Source organism: Vicia villosa, linkage group LG2, assembly GCF_029867415.1.
Source record: "Vicia villosa cultivar HV-30 ecotype Madison, WI linkage group LG2, Vvil1.0, whole genome shotgun sequence".
In the NCBI taxonomy this organism is placed as follows: Eukaryota; Viridiplantae; Streptophyta; class Magnoliopsida; order Fabales; family Fabaceae; genus Vicia; species Vicia villosa.
Window position 1 is genome coordinate 108852068 of NC_081181.1, and position 20480 is coordinate 108872547.

The 20480-nt window shown below is 31.5% G+C and overlaps 2 protein-coding genes across 2 annotated transcripts; both read left to right on the forward strand.

The window, feature by feature from the left end:
* Positions 1-1204: 1204 nt before the first annotated feature.
* Positions 1205-4633, forward strand: LOC131651772 (mitochondrial carnitine/acylcarnitine carrier-like protein). The gene is made up of 3 exons (XM_058921464.1): positions 1205-1563; positions 3427-3818; positions 3934-4633. Exons 2-3 carry the CDS (start codon positions 3427-3429, stop codon positions 4433-4435), a joined length of 894 nt encoding a protein of 297 aa, XP_058777447.1. The 5' UTR covers positions 1205-1563; the 3' UTR covers positions 4436-4633.
* A 1321-nt stretch (positions 4634-5954) lies between these two features.
* On the forward strand, positions 5955-7046 carry LOC131651773 (uncharacterized). The gene is made up of 2 exons (XM_058921465.1): positions 5955-6143; positions 6754-7046. The coding sequence occupies exons 1-2, from the start codon at positions 5958-5960 to the stop codon at positions 6928-6930; spliced, it is 363 nt and encodes a 120-aa protein (XP_058777448.1). The 5' UTR covers positions 5955-5957; the 3' UTR covers positions 6931-7046.
* The last annotated feature ends 13434 nt before the right edge of the window (positions 7047-20480 follow it).

Consider the following 20480-nt stretch of genomic DNA (forward strand, 5'->3'; position numbering starts at 1 on the left):
AACTTTTTGCTGAGCAAAATTATTCGTATTAAAACAGCTTATGAAGAAACTAGCGACCAATAAAAGAATATGCTATGTTTTTTAGTGTACACATATCTTCATAGGTGATTAGGAGTTTGAAAATTAAGGTTCACACCTTACAAATTTCAACATTAAGTCTATTTTGATGTGGTTTGGGTGTTTGGAACCACATTTATGATGCTATTCGCGCGTCCCTAAGCTATCTTGATGTGGTTTTAAATGTTTATGCCATTCGCGCGCCTCTAAGCTATCTCGAAGTGGTTTTAAGCCATTATGATGCCATTCTTGCAGGCTATCTTGATATGGTTTTAAAGAAGTTAGTTTCTGGTTAGAAGTAAGGTGACATTTTTTTATAAATGAGATGTATGGTAGCTTCTGTTTAGGATGTCATTCTCGCTTTCCTAGGAAATCGCATATTTATGGCGATTTTTCTGAGTTTAATAAACATGCATTTACGGTGTAAAATAATTTTACATTATCGTTCGAAATTTATTATTCAGCCATACCATATCACTATCTAAGAAAATTGTGATTTAGCAAATTACACAATTGTGATGATTTCTTTTAAATAGTTCTATGTACATTCACATTATCATGTATTAATTAATCAAAATCAACTTGAGTAAATTTCTTTTTGGTTTAAATTATTTAAGACCTTTAAATTTGTTTACAAGTTAATGTAAAAAATAACATTTCAAGATACTATAGTATCTATTTATCAAAATAATAAAAAATAAAAACCAACTATTAACTGTTCATTTTGAATCATTTTCTTTCCTTTTTCTCTTTATTTTCTTCTAATTTTAATCTTCATCTCTTCTTTAATCTCATTGAGAATTCTGTTTTTCTCTTATAAAATTATTTTATAAAGTAGAAAGAGAATAAAAAAAAGAGAAAAATAGAATTAAAAGGAAAAAAAAAGAAAGAAGAAAATGACTTAAAACCATTGATTATCACATTTTAAAGGTGAACAAAATATCTGCAACTAATTGCTCTCAATTCTCAAACTTGAAATATGAAATCAATTTCCTAAATAAACATTAAATTTGGTGATTATTTACAGTAAAAAATTAAATAACTTTTCTGATTATTTGGAATTTCTTTTTTCCATAATTATCTTTTCCTTCATAAAAGACCACTTTGAGGCTATAAGAAAACACAGAAAAAGAAGGTTAGGTAAACATAGTTGGCGCCACGACAGTATATCACAACTCTCTTTTCCCTTAAAAACAACGTTTTAGAGACAGACACTTAACATAAACCAAAACAAGGTTGGTCGAATACACAATTATATATATTAACATTGGTGACGTTTGATTCCTCCTCTGTGGGACTGTCCAGTGTCCACTATATTAGTTAACTCTCATTCGCTAACATACTCGCTATCTGACAAATCGTGTGTGTCTTGAGTTGCTAAATCATCACCCTTCTTCAGATTCACCAAAATTTCTCCTCTTTCAACCTCTCTGAATCACTGGGTACCCATAACAACAATCCTCTGGTTCATCCTTCTGCTATAACACATTACTTCGATAAATCACGGTAACGATCTCTCTATGTTTTTGAGTTTTTTTTTTTTTTTTTTAGGATTAATAAATTGACATGTCATCAGTGATTAGATTTCTGATTGTACTTTATCATATTATTCTAGTTTCACTTCAACTGTTTGATTGAAAGAAAAAGCGTTTGTTTGTTTGATTGTTTGGATCTAATTTAGTAAGATGTTCACTAGTTTTATTGATCCATTTGTTGTTATTTTCAATCCCTGGATGAATAAAACTTCAATTATCCACACTTTTTGCTGTTGTTGATTTCACCCTATAAATGGGTATGTGTTGATTTCAAGTGTGTGAGAACTTCTGGTTTTCAAGAGGAAGCCAATTATGAAGCATTTGTATGAACATACTGACCTAAGACTGGTGATAATTTAAGATAATGAACTTGATTGAATGTAACCACATGTGACTGGATTGTGTGGTGGGGCATCATGGGTGAAATAGTACAGTCACATGTGACTGTGTTTGTTTCCACACAAATACAGTGGAAGATGGAGTGTCGCTTTCTTTCACCTGCATTTACTATAATGAGCTTTGAAATTCTTATTAGTTGTTGTGTTTTTGTACCTCCTTGTTTGTGCATGTGTGTATCTGTATATTCTCTAATAGGGTTGTGATGTTGATCCTAAGATTCACTTGCTTTGTCTTACTAAACACCTCTTATTTTACTTTATATCAAACTTGAACGACGTCTCATAATGTTAATTCGTTTTTACTTTATATCAAGTTCTTGAAAAACTTGCAAATACCCCTCCAGGAAGTGGTTTTTTTGTACATACGATTTCCATGTGTAAGATTGAAGAGATATCACAAATGCCTATTTTTCATTATGAACATGTATTTCTCCATGTTACTTAAATTACTGTCAATGTAATTAATTATGTGCATCAGAACATTAGACATTGCTTTTTAAGACATGAAACATCATGTCGGGTTTCAACATTTCATTTTGTTTCCTATTTCACACACATTTTTTGGTCCTTAGAAATGTAATGGAATGAAAATGAGTACTGCACAAATTTATAGCCTGTACTTTTTCTGGAACTGTATAAGCTGTATCATCTATGGATTATGATAAATAAACCTTCCTCCATAGGGACCTTGTTCCAGATACAATAATGGTTGTTTAGTTATCTCGGTGGCCTAAAGGTTAATTTCATTGGTTTGTGATAGAGCTTCATACCTGTATAACCTTTGAATTTTTTGAAGCCTTGGTATGTATTCTTGTTTCTGTTTTCAGTTGCTACCTCACAAAAAAAATTCCAAAATAAAGCTTTGGACTTGTTTTATTATAAGTTTTTTGAGCAGTATCTTTTGAATGTAATTGTGAGGTATTCTTTGTGTGTGTTTTTAGTCTGAAATTGTTTGTTAGTCTTGTTGTGAAATTAGTTTTTATGTTACTTGGATATTATTATTTGTTTTCTGATTTCCCTATTTGTTTAGGATTAGGAATCTTGTATCCCCTCTATAAATAGGAATTAGTAGTTAGGACGTGTTTGGATTGAATTTTTAAAACTTATTTAGTGGCATACTGCCTTATGAGACTGGTTGTGAGAGTTTAAGAAAATAGTGTACGATATATCCGTAAACTGTTTTCAGCTTATTTTGTATGCTCTCCAAGATATCTTATGAAAACAATCTGACTATATTTTATCTTTTGTTATATAATAAATTCTTATACATAAGAACTTGTATGATAAATACATATACCATAAGCACTTAATTACATTGTTTATCTAAATAAAACCTTAGTCTTTTGAATGAAGTCAATATCAAGCATATTTCACTATAATTATATTTCTTATTATAAGCATATCTCATAACTTCAACAAAATTTTCTTTTTTTCAGATGGGAGATGTGGCTAAGGACCTTACTGCTGGAACTATTGGCGGAGCAGCACAACTAGTAGTTGGTCATCCATTCGACACCATAAAGGTCAAGCTCCAAAGCCAGCCTACACCACTTCCTGGCCAGGTTCCGAAATATTCCGGTGCAATTGATGCTGTCAAGAAGACAATAGCAGCTGAAGGTCCAGGGGGTTTATACAAAGGCATGGGAGCACCACTTGCTACCGTAGCCGCCTTCAATGCTGTCCTATTTACTGTTAGAGGGCAAATGGAAACATTGTTGAAATCATCTCCCGGTGATACCCTCACCATAAGTCAGCAGGTTGTTTGTGGAGCTGCAGCTGGACTTTCTGTTTCCTTTCTAGCTTGTCCTACTGAACTGCTCAAATGCAGGTTAGACGCTGCCGCTTATAGTGTTTTAGGCAATGTTTGGATTGACGGGTTTTCAAAATCTGTATAGTTCTTCAAACTAAATATTTTGTTGTTTCACGATGAATGTTAAATACAGGTTACAAGCACAGAGTGCACTAGCTGGTTCAGGAACAGCTACATTGGCCGTGAAATATGCAGGACCAATGGATGTGGCCAGACACGTTCTCAGATCAGAAGGCGGCGTAAAGGGTCTTTTCAAAGGCTTGATTCCCACTATGGCGCGTGAAATACCTGGAAATGCAGCAATGTTCGGCGTATACGAAGCAACAAAGCAATTAATTGCCGGAGGCACTGACACCTCAGGACTTGGTAGAGGCTCTCTGATGGCTTCGGGAGGCTTGGCTGGCGCTGCTTTTTGGTGTATGGTTTATCCAACTGATGTTGTTAAGAGTGTGTTGCAAGTTGATGATTACAAAAATCCGAAGTTTTCTGGTTCAATTGATGCTTTCAGAAGGATAAAAGCTACCGAGGGAATCAAAGGCCTTTATAAAGGTTTTGGTCCTGCAATGTTCAGAAGTGTTCCTGCAAATGCAGCATGTTTCTTGGCATATGAGATGACAAGATCAGCTTTGGGATGATTACTTTATAAGCAAGATTCATAGAGGGGGGTTATCATTGAGTACCATGAATGCTCATATATTTTTATTTCAAATCATACAACATTTTTATTTCATGCATTGCAATATTGCAACATTGCCACAATGGCTTGGGTTTATTGTTACTTCATGGAATGATTCTTTTACCATTGGTAATGAAAGCAACCTTTTATTTTTGAACTTGTGCTTAAAAAGCTCATATACATAGTACAACAAAGATATAAGAAAATTTTAAAAATTGAGATTCGAACTATACTAAAACTCGGTTTAATTTAAGATAAAACCTCAAACTCGATTAAATTCAAGATGGTAATGGTTAGATTCAACTCTTCATTCGGTTAGATATAATATAGAACATTTTTATTTCATAGCAAAAGAAAATTTCAGTCAATCCTCTATATGTCCGAATCTTCTAAAATACACTAGTATAAGGATTTTTTCCGGTTATAAATTTTGATAGAAAAGACAATAGCATCCTTCCAATTATTCATGGTAAGAGGGCGGGGGCAGAGGCAAATTTAAGCATTATCATCTCCGTCTCTGTTATTAAAAATTGGATTTTCTTGCACCCAGCGCACCCGCCTAGTTAAATCGGTTTTTGCTATGCCTACTTCCAATAAACATTTTAGAAAAAACTCTCAATTAATAAAGAGAAGCTTTGGGCCATAAGCCCATAATGAGTCTTGGTGAACATATCCAAAAGAAATTGTCTTTGCCACGTACGTAAATAGTAACAACATAACAAACTAACTAAAGTATGACTAATGAGGTGTACTCAAAAAACAAGGGAATGAGTTGATTATTTCTTTTGTGTAAGATCATGACATAAATCACTACATATATATAGTAACATAACATAACACAACACATTATTTTTTGTCCTAACACAAACATGGATCATCAAAAACTCCTCTCTCATGATTCCTCTTCCATCCCTCTCATTGCTAGACTCGATCATTTGGAATTCATTGTGAGCAATTATATTTTTCACTTATTGAAATCAATTCTAATTGTCACATACATTTTCTTATACTTTTGGTTTTGTTTGTGACAGATGAAATATTTAGAAAGAAAACAAAGATGTGGAAGCAATGTTGTTGTTAGTGGTGGTGCTGATAGTAATAATAACAACAATAATAATAAACAACAATCTTCTGAATCATCCATCAAAGAAGATTACTTTAAAGGAACATTGATGGATCGTGTTGCCTGTCTTGAAAACAGGCTTTTTCAGGTTTAACTTTGTACACTATATTCTATTTTACTCAATTATAATTTAATAGAATCATTTATAATTATATATTTTTTTCATATAAAAGTTGTATCAAACGACCTTAACCAGAGATCTTAGATTCGAATCCAGTCTTGTCAAATATTAAATTCTTTTAAAGAATTTTGCAGTCTAATATGTTCCTCCTCGATTCGAGAGAATAGTCTCTGACTATGTCTTAATTACTAACAAACATGTATTAACTTGTTTGTTGATGTGTAGCTTTGTGTAGAGATGGATTCAAGTGGAAGCTCAAATCCTCTCTCTGCTGCTTCCACACAAGCTTCTGGAGAGTCTTCATCAAGCCAGGGATCCAAGGGAGAAATAAGTTACTCATTTCCAACCTTTAACAATGTCCCTAATAATAATGCAAACAAAGAAATAATCCCTCAGATTCGTAATAACACAACTCAATTCAAGGTAATTCAAATAAACAAATTCATTAATCTTAGTGTCAAATCTCGTTAATTTGATTTGTCGGTGAAGACTTAGGTTCTGAGAATGATCTTCTTAGAATCTCAGATTTTAATACTGCTAAATAAATTTTATTATTATGCTGTCACCATTCACTAAATTTTATACACTTTTCTTATTAAATTAAATTCTTATGCTATTAAGAATGCTTAGAGTATTTAACATTGGATCTTTGTGCTATTAAGACAATGGTTACTACAAATAGTAAGTTATTGTACATAGTTATGTCTCTTTCACCAAAATAAAACAAAACAATATCACTAAGATATTTGGAATACTATATAATAGTTTGAGTTTTGGTCTAAGACATAGTAGTACCTAACATGAAAATTTATTGGGTGGCTAAAAGTCCACATTTTGTGCTGAAAAAAATCATGTGCATCATGATGAATGAAGCTTCTAGTATTTTATACAAAAAAGAATATTCTTTTGCTAGAAACTTCATATAATATATTACTATGTCATTGTAGCCTTTAAAATTTTAAATGATTTTTACCTTGCACAAAGGGTTATGTAAGATGTTGTTATTTTAATAAAATTGAATTGAATAATGCAGGAAAAATCAGAGATTGTGGAAGAGACTCAAACGAAGAGTACTTGTTCTAGTAATAAGAAACAAGTGATGGTGGCAAAGAATAATAATAAAGAGAAGAAAAGTGAAAAGAAAAGCAAAGGTGAAAAGAAAACAGTGCCTTCTATTAGTTGGCCACATTTAAAATTACTAGGCTGTTAATTAATTAATGGTTTTAGTTATTAGACATTCATTTGTTGTTTTTCAACTTTTGGTTGATCAACTACTTTATATTAGTAGTAGTACTATTACTTAATAATTAAGCATGTGAGGTTGGAATTTGGTGGATTTACTTGTACTAGTATTAGTATTTAATTTTTTGGTTAAAGATATTTTTAATCAATGTTTTTTTTTTAAATTTTTTTCTGATTATTTTAGTTGAATTATTGAATGATGAAGGATGTGATTGATCTCATGGTTATGGATTTAATAATATCTTTTAGTTGTACTATATTGCAAAGAAATCGTGGTGATAGAGTAGCCACAAATTAGGAGTTGGAATGAATACACTAATCACTCACTTATTAGTTTTTTTATCATATAAAAAAAGCTACATCAACCAATAAAAGTCTAAAGACAAGTTCATGATGATGCCTAAACTACTAAACAATGTGTATATACCAAATCTAATAGTTGGTTAGTTTAGTGGGACATCGTATGTTGTGGTTTCCGTTACAAAATTTAACAAGGCAAGAACCAATGTCATTGCCAAGGATTGTTTCAATACTTCCAAGGCACCTTGTTCTTCTTGTGACCATTTGAACGCATCCTTATTCAACAATCCTATCAAAGGAATGGCCAATGTGGCATACCCTTGAACGAATTTAGTGTAAACTCTAGACAACCCTAAGAATCCGGGCAAATCCTTAATCGACTTAGGAGGAGGCCAATCCATTATCGCTTAGATTTTTGAAGGATTAGGAGAAACCGTCCCTGGTGAAATAGAATTTTGAAATATTTAAATCAAGTTTCTGTTGAGATAAGATTTAAAATACTTGTTCCAAATGTTAAAGATGAAGATCAAGTGTAGATCAAGTGTGTAAATGTTGGAACATGTCAATATTTTAACAGGGATATAAATTTTAAAAAGTTCCTTAAGTCTCATCTTTTTAGAAAAAATAAGTGAGTTTGTGAGCTAGTTGAAAAAATTCCTTAGTCTCATATTGCTTCGATTAGAAATTTTAACTAGTTTACTTCATTATATAAGGAAATCACTTGTTTCATTTCAAAACACACAAAAACATTTATTGAGTTTTTACTTCCTCACTCTCATAACTCTGTGTCTTTCAAATTGTCAAAGTGCTAACTTTTCCCCCTTTCTTTTTACTTGTTGATTTTTTTGCGTACTTTCTTGAAGTCTCTTTTGAGAATTATTTTGATTTTTCCTCATTTGAGTTGAGAAATTATGAAGTATTATTTTTGGTTCTCTTTGGAGAATTATTTGTATTTCTCGTATTTGAGAAATCATTTTGAGGGGTCAAATGACCATTGTTGAATTCTCTTTAAAGAATTATTTGAATTTCTCTTCGTTTGAGAAATTAATTATTATGACTGGTATTTATAACAGATATTAAGAGTGATATTTATACCATATTCGAAAGGTTTTTGTACCATTAAAGGGTGTATTTGTAGACCGATTATTTACCGTGCAATTAGTAATCATACAATATAGAACATGATTGTTTTATCCTGGAGGCGTCGTGGTTGAGTGACTGCTTTGCACAATTTTTTAGCAGTGCTGCAAAACATCTTAAAGAGAGCAACCTAGTCCGCGACTTGACTCGGTAATTTATTCCGTGGCAATTTTTCAAAACCATAAAACAATAATTTTAAGACGTTTTGAACTTCCATGACTATCTTAGAAATTATTGGTTCTTCTATGACTGTTGTCTTTGACAAACTGTTCAAGTTTGAGGGAAGTCACTTCAAATGCTGGCAACAAATTTTTTGATTTTTCTTAGACTTAAGAAGGTTGCCAACGTTATGAGTGATGACATTCCTATTTTTCCTTTTGAATCAATTGGGTAAGCTAACGGTAAGAAATATGTGGATTTAGATGGAGCACTTGATAGTGTTGAAGCTGAATCTGCTGCACAAATTAAAATGAACGATTTACATTTGAGGAAAGAAATCACCTTATTGAAAGAGAATGCTTATCTCTACAAATTCGTATTATGAATGAACTCACAGATGATCTGTATGATTTTTAAAGTAGTTGCGATACTGCATAACAAGTTGGAGAGGCTCTGAAAAAGAAGTACGACACCAAAGAAGTTAGAGCAAAGAAGTATGTCGTTAGTCATTACCTAAAATATTTGATGGTATAGATGAAAGGTCCGTAAAGGCTTGATGTTACAAACCTCAAAATATTACTTAAGAGATCCTCACTGAAGGTATGTCTTTAGATGAACAATTTCAAATTGTTATTATTATTGACAAACTATCCCCTAATTCGAAAGTTTTAAAAAAGTTTCTTCGCCACAAAACAATTTTTTTAATTGAGAGTCTGATTATTAGCCTTAGAATTGAAGAGGTTAAAAAATAAAAAGTCTTGTTGTTTCAAATAATAAGAAGAAATTCAGTGTAGTTTTGAAGTCATTTGACAATTGATTAAAGAATTAGAACCACAATGTTGTAAACCAAATAAAGAATGACAAACCCTTAAAACCCAACTGGATCATTCTCTATAAAAAGAACACGAATTGAAAAGTGATGTCAAAAAATATATTCGTGGATTGGCAAGACGACAAGGTCCGTAGAGCAAAATGGAAGAAGAATGACGCTAAGATTGTTAAAATTGCGATTAACAACCTAAACTCTATAAATTTAACGTTTCTAGGTCAGTATTTCGTGTTAAATCGCAGGTAAAAAATATTTTTATGTAAAATTGTACTTTGGGACGATTTTAAATGAATTAAATCACTCTAAAATCAATGAAATCGTGTAAAATCTTTGGATTTTACGCTTTGACCCGATTTTACCTTTTTTTTTTCAAATTTTAAAAGGCACATTTTATATTTTGCCACATCGAAACTTCTCACGCTTTTCAATTTTATTCACATTCATATCTTGGTTATAATATTGAAGAACTTTTATCATCCGGAGATGGATTTAATCAAGTTGAATATGAATACACTAATGAAGATGATGTTGTAAAATGATTGAACTTTTGATTAAGTTGAAGATGAAGATGAAAACACTTGTTTTTTCGAACTTAAGAAATTAATGAAACTCTTATTTTTTGGATAATCTTTTGTATCTTACTTTTTATAGTTTGGGAGTAATTTATGTAATTTGGTACACGTTTGTGAATATTATCATTTATTATGATGATATAGTATATTTTTGCTTTATAATTAAGTTAAAAATTTAAACTATTGATGTGTGTATATATATATATATATATATATATATATATATATATATATATATATATATATATATATATATATATATATATATATATATATATATATATATATTCATGAGATAAACTTTATGATTTACGTTTCAAAGTTAAAATTCGATTCTGACAACCTTAAACAACACTGTAGGAAAAAACAGGGGTAGCAACAACCGATGAAAAAGGAGAGTCTTGTAAAACCGTCGACGGAGAAAGAGGGAGATAAGTTTCTTTTCAGTTTTATTAAAACAAAGATTTAATTTTAATCCCTTAATTTCAACACTTGACATGTATTTATGTATTAAAAATGAATAAATAGAGAAAAACCTACTCGAAAAAAGAAGCACGAGAAAATAACAAGGCGAAAATAACAAGGCTCGAGGTTTTATGACAAAAAATAAAAAGTAGACTCTTTAATGTTATGAGAAAAGAAATTAAAAAAGATTATAATTATATTTAAATAAATTAATTTATTTGCAGCTGATAGTTGAAATATTTATTAAATAAATACTAATGAATATGTATGAATAAATTATTTTATAACAAAAGATAAAATAAATTTAAATTATTTTTATATATATTATAAATTATAAAAAAATTTAAAATTTAAAATTTAAAATTTAAAATTTAAAAAATTATAAATTATTCTATAATATCTTATAAACAATATCATAGAATTTATATAAAAAAATAAATAATTCAATCTAAATACATTCTATATCTTTACTTTTTATCATTTAATTCCTTTTAAAGCTTGTTATCTATCTCTCCTACAACATATTAGACGAGAGTTTGATAATCAAATGAAAAAAGAGAGAATAAAAAAAAGAGATTGTGAATGTCATGAATATACAGGGTTATAATAGGCTAGCTATAATATGCAATGGAAAATCTTTCTTTTATTTGCAAAGTTAAATAAAGGGAATAAAATTAAATTGATATCAGAAACATGAAAAGTGTAAAATTAAGATAATCGTCATGGATTAGATCATATGTTAAAAAAAAGTTATATGCTTAGCTGGAAAATCCATGTAATGATAGGGACATCCATTTTATTTTATATTTTTAAGGAAAAAGGAAAAGGACCTAATGTGCCTAAGTCAAATGACCTAATAATACAACCATAGTAAAAGCATAATGAGTACAATTATATTTTCTTTTTTTAAAAAAAAGGAAACAATGATAATCGTGTGAACTTGATGAATTTGTCCAATAATATATTTCGTTGAATAATTATTTTCAGCTTATTTCTAATAAAAAATGTTATCATCTCACCAACATAATGTGGTCTATCATTTAAAAAACATACTATATAGCTTGATACAAGTCGTATATGTTTGACTCTTTAAATATTTAATTTAAAATTATATTTCAGTCTAATTTATAGAAAAATATTTGTTAAGAAATATATAAATATTTTTTCAATAAATTTTAAATTTTTTTTTAATAGGCAATGAAATAAAATTAACTGAGTATAAGAGGTATTAACCCGATTACAAAAACATTCACAATCACATGAAATCCAACGGATTTTTAAACCAAAAATAAAAATTCCTACATGTTTTGTATTTAGAACATAAAGAATGCCAATACCAAGTTAGCATAGCCACCCCGAACACTTTATCCTTAAAGACATAATCATTACGAGCAATTCATAAGGCCCAACATCTCGCCAACTAGAATAATAAGATCCTACTCCTTTTTGCCTTATCCTTCATTGAAACCATGAGCTTTGAGAACTGACAATTAAAATGGTCCAAAGTTTCAAGCTTGTTTGAACATATCACGCAACCACCCTCCTCCCAGCCATGTAAAACGCCCATGTACAGTAGATGATCGTTTGTTGCCACTCTGTTTTTTAAACACCTCCAACCAAATACCAAAATCTTTGATGAAACCGTCGTCTGCCATAGAACTGTTGAAGCCTCCTTTTGACCATTACTGTATGCTTTAGTCTCCTTTAGTTTAGCCATAACCTTATACCCCTCCCTTACCTCATATTTGCCAAGTTATTTTGAATCATTAGTAATTGCAGTTGTATTGATTTATCTAAAAAAATCCTTATCATTTGAGTTTATTAGATTAATTTTTTATAACTAATTAAATAGATACACTACTGATTTATTTCAGAATAAAAAAATATTAATAATATTATTGTTATTATTGTTGACTCCGTTGAAACGTGTAAATATTTTAATATAGAGATGAATTTAAAACAAAAGTTTTTTAAGTCCACATTGTTAAAAAATAAAATAAGTCTGTTTGCATGTGTTTGTTGAAAAATTTTCTTCATCCTACATTGTTTAGATTAAATATTTTAGTTAGCTTACTTCATTAGATAAGAAAATCACTTGTTTCATTTCAAAACACATCAAAATTTTCTACTGTGTTTTTCTTTCTTCACACTTATAACTCAGTGTCTTTCAAATTACTGAAGTGTCAACTTCTCTTTCTTTCTTTTTACTCGTTCAATTTTCTGAGTATTTTCTTGAGACAAAGCGACAACGGTGCCAAAAAACTTGATAACTTTCTTAGCAAGTGTATTAATACAGTTGAAGTAATAAAAATAAATTCGTCTCCACAGGAATTGCAAATTTAACAAGGTATCAATCATGTTATTTAAAGTAAATATAGGGGGGTTTCAAATTGGTTTTGCGGAAAATAATTACGCGAATAAAGCTGGTAAAATATACTATAATAAGAAGGCGATTAGATCTTATTCAAATCCTTTAATTTTCCCTATTAATAATTGTGCATTACTTGAATTGAATTGACTTCATAATTTTACGGTAAATTAACAATACCATTGTGCCCAATTCTTTGGTGTACAACTCACTAATTTAGACAACAACTCCCTAATTCCTTAGGCGAATTCGAAGTAAAACTAGCGATCTACATGCGTTAATTCTCTAGCCACAACTTATAATTACCAATTCCTAGTTAATTACTAAGTTGAACAATTGGTTTATGTTTTATCGGTAGACTTACAATCAATAATCCCTGCTCATTTAAATTCACTTTGTGCGTTCGTCAACACACAAAGAGCATTAAGAATAAAAGCGACTAAATAACAGTCATATGTTCAAAATATTCAAATAACATCAAACAATCATATGATCCAACAGAGTACAATTAAGTTAATCTTTAAAGACCTAATCAAAATAAATTTAGCTACTTGTAGTTAAACAATGAAAACTAGAAGTTAATAAGAAGAGGACATGAAAATCAATAAAAAAAATATGTCTCAAATGACTCAAAAACTCTCCAAATTCATGCTTGAAAATCCCCTGTCATCACTTTCTTGCATAAAATTCAGAACCATTGCAAAAGTAGAAAAACTCTCTATTTAATACTGTCAAAACATGTCTACACGCACACAATCCCAACCACATTAAGTAGAATCAGGATCGCGATACTTTTCCATTGTGTCCACAAAGAGAGCATCGCGGTCGCGAGAATTCCAGTAGCTAATCATGTTGTTTTTCTCAACCTTTGACAAATTTTCTCATTTATTCATCAAATTCTATCAAAAATACTGGCAAATATTATGCAATGACTTAGTGTCATCAACCACATACATCACTGGAGTGGAAAATCATTCTACAAAGGAAATTGGAGCTTGGCCAAATAAATTTTTGGATAGGATGGAAGAATTCACCAAGTTGAGCGACGCTGAATGAGAATCAAATGAAAAAAAATTAAAGGCGGAACCACCCATAGATATGGATTTAGACGGTGACACATGTTTTAGTGCAATTTAGGTTTTATCTCACAATGTATTTTGGTACAAACATTGTTTTTTTGTATATAATGTTAGATTGTTATTGTCAACGATGTAACATGAATACATTTTGAAACTTATATATATATATATACAAGAATTGTTAGTTCTCTATTTTATTGATTGACATTAATTTTAGTAAAACAAATATAGCAGCAATATGTTAAATAGGATGTGTTAACTTACTAAGAAAAACATGTTGATCAAGAAGTCCTATTTTATGAATAAACATACTGAGATAAAATGTTTCATCATCTGGAGCAACATGTTGGACAAGATGTCCTATGCAGAGTCATTCGACATCGTGACTGTTTGGGGGCTGTTGGATTGGTTAAAGATTTAACAGATGCAGAATATTCTGGGAACATTATGCAGTCCTATGTGGTGCGGATTGATAGGTCTGGAAACATCAAGTCAGAATCAAGAAGAATATTTACTTTCTAATTATGGAGATAATTTAGGAAGTTTTGATTGAAGATATATTTTTATACAGAATCTTTTGCAAATTTGTAGCAGCTGATATGCTGTGATTTTGAAGCCCAAACCCAGTTGGAAAATGGTTATAAATAAAATCATTATAACCTAGAAGAGTACGGGTCCAAGATGTAGAAATACTAGGGCTTTGTCGTTTGTACCACTCTTTATGAGGGTTGGTTGTTTGTGATCCACTCGACTTGTGAGTTGGACTATTTGTTCCTTGAGTTGTAAGGTTTTTTTATCTTTCTTAAGTTGTGAAGCATAAAGTTGATTATTGTCATGCATTCATAAGCTGTTAAGTATTGAATGTATGTGTGTCACTTAGGTATCAATGATACAGTTATCTAGGTGTGTGTTGCTTGTGTTTCAAGCTATTGTTCTTGATCAAAGATTTTAAGCAAGATCAAGTATTTGTTGATTAAGAGAGTCTTAATCATGTGTCTCTTGTAATTGAAGAGTGGGGTAAAGGGCCGTCAATATCATTAACGTGTGTTGTTATTGTGAGACATCATTGTGGTGATTAGAAGTGAGATGGTTTTCTCTTATCTAGGAAGTTCTTAGATAGAAGTTGCACTAGGTAGAGATTAAGTGAGAAGTCAATAAATCGAAGGTTGTTTACGTGTGAACCGGAGGTTGTTTGCATAATGCTTTGAACTGATACTGCTTATAGTGGATCTCCTTCCTGGCTTGGTAGCCTCAGAGTAGGTGTTGTTGTACACCGAACTGAATTAACAATCCTGTGCGTTGTTGACTTTTCAGTATTATGTATGAATGTTTATACCTTGCCGTATTTTTTAAGTCAGATCAGATGTCGTGATATCCTATACGACATCTGAAATCTGCTATACCAGAATTTCAGGAATTATGGCTTGATGACTTTCTTTATTATATTGCTTCTATATATAATAATATGAAAATTTATAACTATTGATTACAAATATTTATCTCTGATTTCTAGTCTATTTTAGGAATGGAAATATATATAATTAACGAGAACCAAATTATTCCCTTATTAGCATCCCCCTCAAATTGATTCATCAGGTTAAGGAGCATCAATTTTCATACAAGAAACTGACGCCATGGACGCAGAACAACCTTGGTAAGAATATCTACAACCTAAAATTGAGTACTGACATGAGGAAGTGATATTAGTTGATCATCATAGACATCACGGATTGAATGACAATAAACTTCGATATGTTTGGTCCGTTCATAGAAAACGGGATTTGCAATAATTTGAATGGAACTTGTGTTGTCAGCATAAAGTGATGTAGGCTCTGTTTGAGGAAATCCAAGTTCAGCTAAAAGACCACGAAGCCAAATTATTTTAGAACAAGAAGCAAACATAGCACGATACTTAGATTCAACGGAAGATTTAGAAACTATTGCTTGCTTCTTACTTTTCCATGAGATCAATGAAGAGCCAAGAAACATGCACCAACTAGTGACAGATCGCCGAGTGTCTGGACACCCTGCCCAATCAGCATCACTATAAGCACTCAATTTAGGAATTATTCTAGCTGAAAAAAATACACCACGGTGAGTGGTTCCTTTCAAGTAGCTAATAATACAACAAACTGCTGTCAGGTGAAGATGACGAGGAGAATGCATGGATTGACTTACTTGCTGAACAACAAAAGATATATCAGGGAGAATAATAGTCAAGTAGTTCAGGCTACCCACAAGTTGCCGATACAATAAGGGTTCAGGAAAAAGATCACCATAATCATGGTGATATTTAACATTAACCTCAAGAGGGGGGTATCCACCAGATTAGCCGATTAGAGACCAACCATAGAAATCAAATTCGTAGCATATTTGTGTTGATGGAGGAAAATACCTTTAGATGCAGAATGAACCTCAAGACTAAGAAAGTAATTAATGTTACCAAGATCTTTCATATGAAATGATGCTTGTAACTGTTGCTTAAGTCGCTGAATAGAAGCATGATCAGAACCCGTAATAACCATATCAGTAACATACAAAAGAAGTAAAATAATACCCGAGTAGAATGGAACAAAATTTCTCATACCAAGCTCTAGATGTTTGTTTCAAACCTTATAAAGAAAGTTTAAGCTTACAAACACCTTTAGATGAAGTGAATAGGCCTTGAGGAGGAGTCATATAAATATCTTCTATCAGGTCATCGTGAAGAAAATCATTCTTCATATCCATTTGATGAAGAGACCATCTATAGAGATTACCGTACGAACATTTGTCATTTTGGCAACTGGTGAAATTGTCTCATCATAATCAATTCCATATTCCTGCTTGTTTCCTAAGCCAACCAATCAAGCCTTATAACGGTTGACAGACCCATCGGAATTCAATTTCACAGAATACACCCATTTGCAACCTATGGGTTTGACATCAAGAGGACAAGAAACAACATCCCATATAAAATTCTCTTGAAGAGCCTGAAGCTCTTCATTCATTGCTTTTTTATCCAACACACATCTTTAACATCTCGTGAGTAACAAGTAGGAATAGATATGCTAGATAGTGAGGCAGTCAGAGAAGTTTGTGAAGAATCATACCCTGTCTGGTGAATATCAATCTGGTGCTCGAGATATTCGACCAGAACGCCGTGATTCAATCGGTACAAGACCATGTGCCGGATCCATGTTGAGAAGAGGTGAGGGAACCTGTTGTCTGGATTTTCTAACATATACATGTCCTAGTTTATAATGTTCTATAGATTCTGGCATAGTGGAGAAACACAACGAAACATAAATTGCTCATTAAATAAATGTCACATTACGAGAAATGCGGAAGCGACTTTAGATAAGTCATAACACACAAAACCCTTATGAGAGTGATTATATCCCATGAATGCACATTGAACAGATTGTGCTCCAAGCTTATATATTTCAAATGGAGGCATGTGAATAAAACACACACAACCAAAAATATGTAAATCATTATAATTAGGCTGATTTTTAAAAAGACGAAAAAAAGGAAAATCAAGATCAATAACCATAGAAGGAAGACGATTGATTAAGAAGACAGTTGTGAAGAGAGCCTCCACCCAAAATCGGGGTGGTAAGAAAGCTTGAAGAAGTAAAGTGCGTATCACTTCAAGCAAATGACGATTCTTGCATTTTGTCATCCATTTTGTTGGGGGGGGGGTATTGGGACAAGATCATTGAGGAACAATGCCTTTTTGTTGAAGAAATTCCTGAAACTCACGAGACATGTACTCACCACCAGAATCAAAGCGAAATTTTGTAACGCTTCCATGAAATTGAGTTTTAACATATGTCAAAAATTTCTAAATATAGAAAACACTTCAGATTTAGACCGAAGAAAATATATCCAAGTAGAATGACTATAATCATCAATAAATGTGACAAAATAATTATAGTGAGCATGAGAAACTATATGATACATACCCCATACATCTCTATGGATCATTTCAAAACAAGTGGAAGCATTTTAAGAACCAGACAAAAAAGGAAGTGTTTTACTTTTAGCCAATTTGCAAACAGAACATGAAGGAGAGGCATTAGAATAACATTTTTATTTCCCAACAAACCATTTTAAATAAATGAGACAAAACAGCAGAGTTGGGATGACCCAATTTTTGATGTCAATCCTCATAAGAATTCAACACATTATTACTAACAGATAAATGAATAGAAATAAATTGGAGTGGAATCAATCTTCCCAATTTAGACCCCTTCGCAACCACCTTCCTCGACACCTGTTCTTGCACAAGACAACCATTATGAGAAAAATTTACATTGCAGTATTTATCCACTAAGTGACCAACAAATAATAAATTGGAAGCAAGTCCAGGTGATACAAACACATCCCAAAAATCAGAGTTGAGGTCACCAACATTAGTGATAGAGAGAGCATTACCATCAAAAATTTGAATTTTCTGATTACCATGATAAGAATGTAAATTGTGAAAGTATTCAGAAGAGCCTTTCATGTGATTGGAAGCACCAGAATCAAGAAACCATGGGCAAAAAATATTAGAAGACTTACCCTGAATTCCCAAGGCTGAAAGAGCGGAAAGTACCATTTGTTGGATCATTTCAGGTTGGAGAGCACCACAATTATATGGACTAGTGATGGAAGGGACAACTGCAGAGTTTGTAGTGGCATGAAGTGTTTGCACTAGGTGTTGTGTTAATTGTGGAGGATGGGTACGACAATCAGAGATAATATGGCCTCGTTGCTTGCAATAATTACAAAACTTTTGTCTGCAACTCTGAGAAAAATGTCCAAATTATTTGTAATAGAAACATTAGACCTATCAAATATTACGACCTTTACCTCTACTCTGAGCAGCATATGCAACCATAGCTGACTCGTAAATGACAACATCATGAGACATGGTTCCTTGAGTATCAAGGTGTTGTTTCTCTCTGAGAAGTTCACCGACACATGTATCTAAAGAAGGAACATGATTTCTATTCAGCAAAGCACCTCTGACAACCTCAAATTCTAGACGAAGCTTCATGAGAAATTGATCTCGCCTACTATTATTATAGACCTCTTGGACATCCGTAAGAGAACTCTTGAGAACATCAACATGTATAATCGCAAAGTGTTTTGTCCAAAAATTCAAAAAACCTGAATAATATTCTTGAACAGACAGATTACCTTGTTTGTAATTGGCTATCTCTAGCTCCAACTGGAAACGTTTGGCTACATTGTCTAGGTTATAGATACACTTCAAGTAGTTCCACATTTCTTGAGCAGTGGAAAAAGATTGCAAATTATTAATTATTTGAGGGTCAATAGTACCAAGAATCCAAGTGATAATTTGAGCATCTTTAATTTCTGATGCATCTAAATCAGTTGTCTCTAATGGTGCCATAGAGACATCATCTAAGTGAATCCATAATCCTTTCCCTTTAACATACATCCGAAAATGGAATTCCCAAGCAGAATAGTTTTTATCCGTAAAACGGACACACAAATTTTCTCCTTCCTTTTTCGAAGCCATGAAGGCAATGTTGGAAATGAATGAGAAAAAATATTGAAAGAAACATTACACAAAAAAAAAGTGGAAAAATTAAAAAAAAAAAAAAAAAGCAATGCGTAACAGCAAATTGGTGACTTCTTTCAAAACAAATTCTTTTCCTTTTTTTTAACTGTACACCAAGAAAAGAATGAGTATCAACTTGCAATCTAGAATAATTAAGACCAACGAATCACAACGACAGACTCGAGAATTAGCAACAAACATCGAGTAACGAACATAACAACCAAGAATCACAATCTCAACCCCCTAAAAATCGAGAATCACGACGACCAAAACAAGAAACCACAAGGAACTGTGGATTTTACAAAAGAGGTTTAAAAAAATCATGAACGAACAAGGACTAAGATCGGCAGAAAGAATTTCAAGAGCGACCCAGTGGGATGTCGCTGAATAAAGCCAAGATGAATGATGTCACAGGTTTGATCAAACCTTATGATACCATGTCAGAAATTATGGCTTGATGCCTTTCTTTATTGTATTGATTCTATATATAATAATATGAACATTTACAACTATTAAGTACAAATATTCTACGTCTAATTTCTAGTCTATTATAGGAATGAAAATATATACATTTAAGGAGAACCAAATTATTCCCTTACACACACACATATGTGTATATATATATATATATATATATATATATATATATATATATATATATATATATATATATATATATATATATATATATATATATATATATATATATATATATAGGGGATGTATCAAATGAGAACTTTGGTTATTATGAGAACTGAGAACTTTTAATAATAATCGTACGATTTAAAATCAATGTCTCAGATTTCATTCAAATTTTAAGAGACAATAATTAATAGATAGATTCTGACTTAAATACATATCAAATAAATGCATATCTGAGCATTGATTTTAAATCGTACGGTTGTTATTAACAGTTCTCATAATAACCAAAGTTCTCATTTGATACGTCCCCTATATATATATATATATATATATATATATATATATATATATATATATATATATATATATATATATATATATATATATATATATATATATATATATAT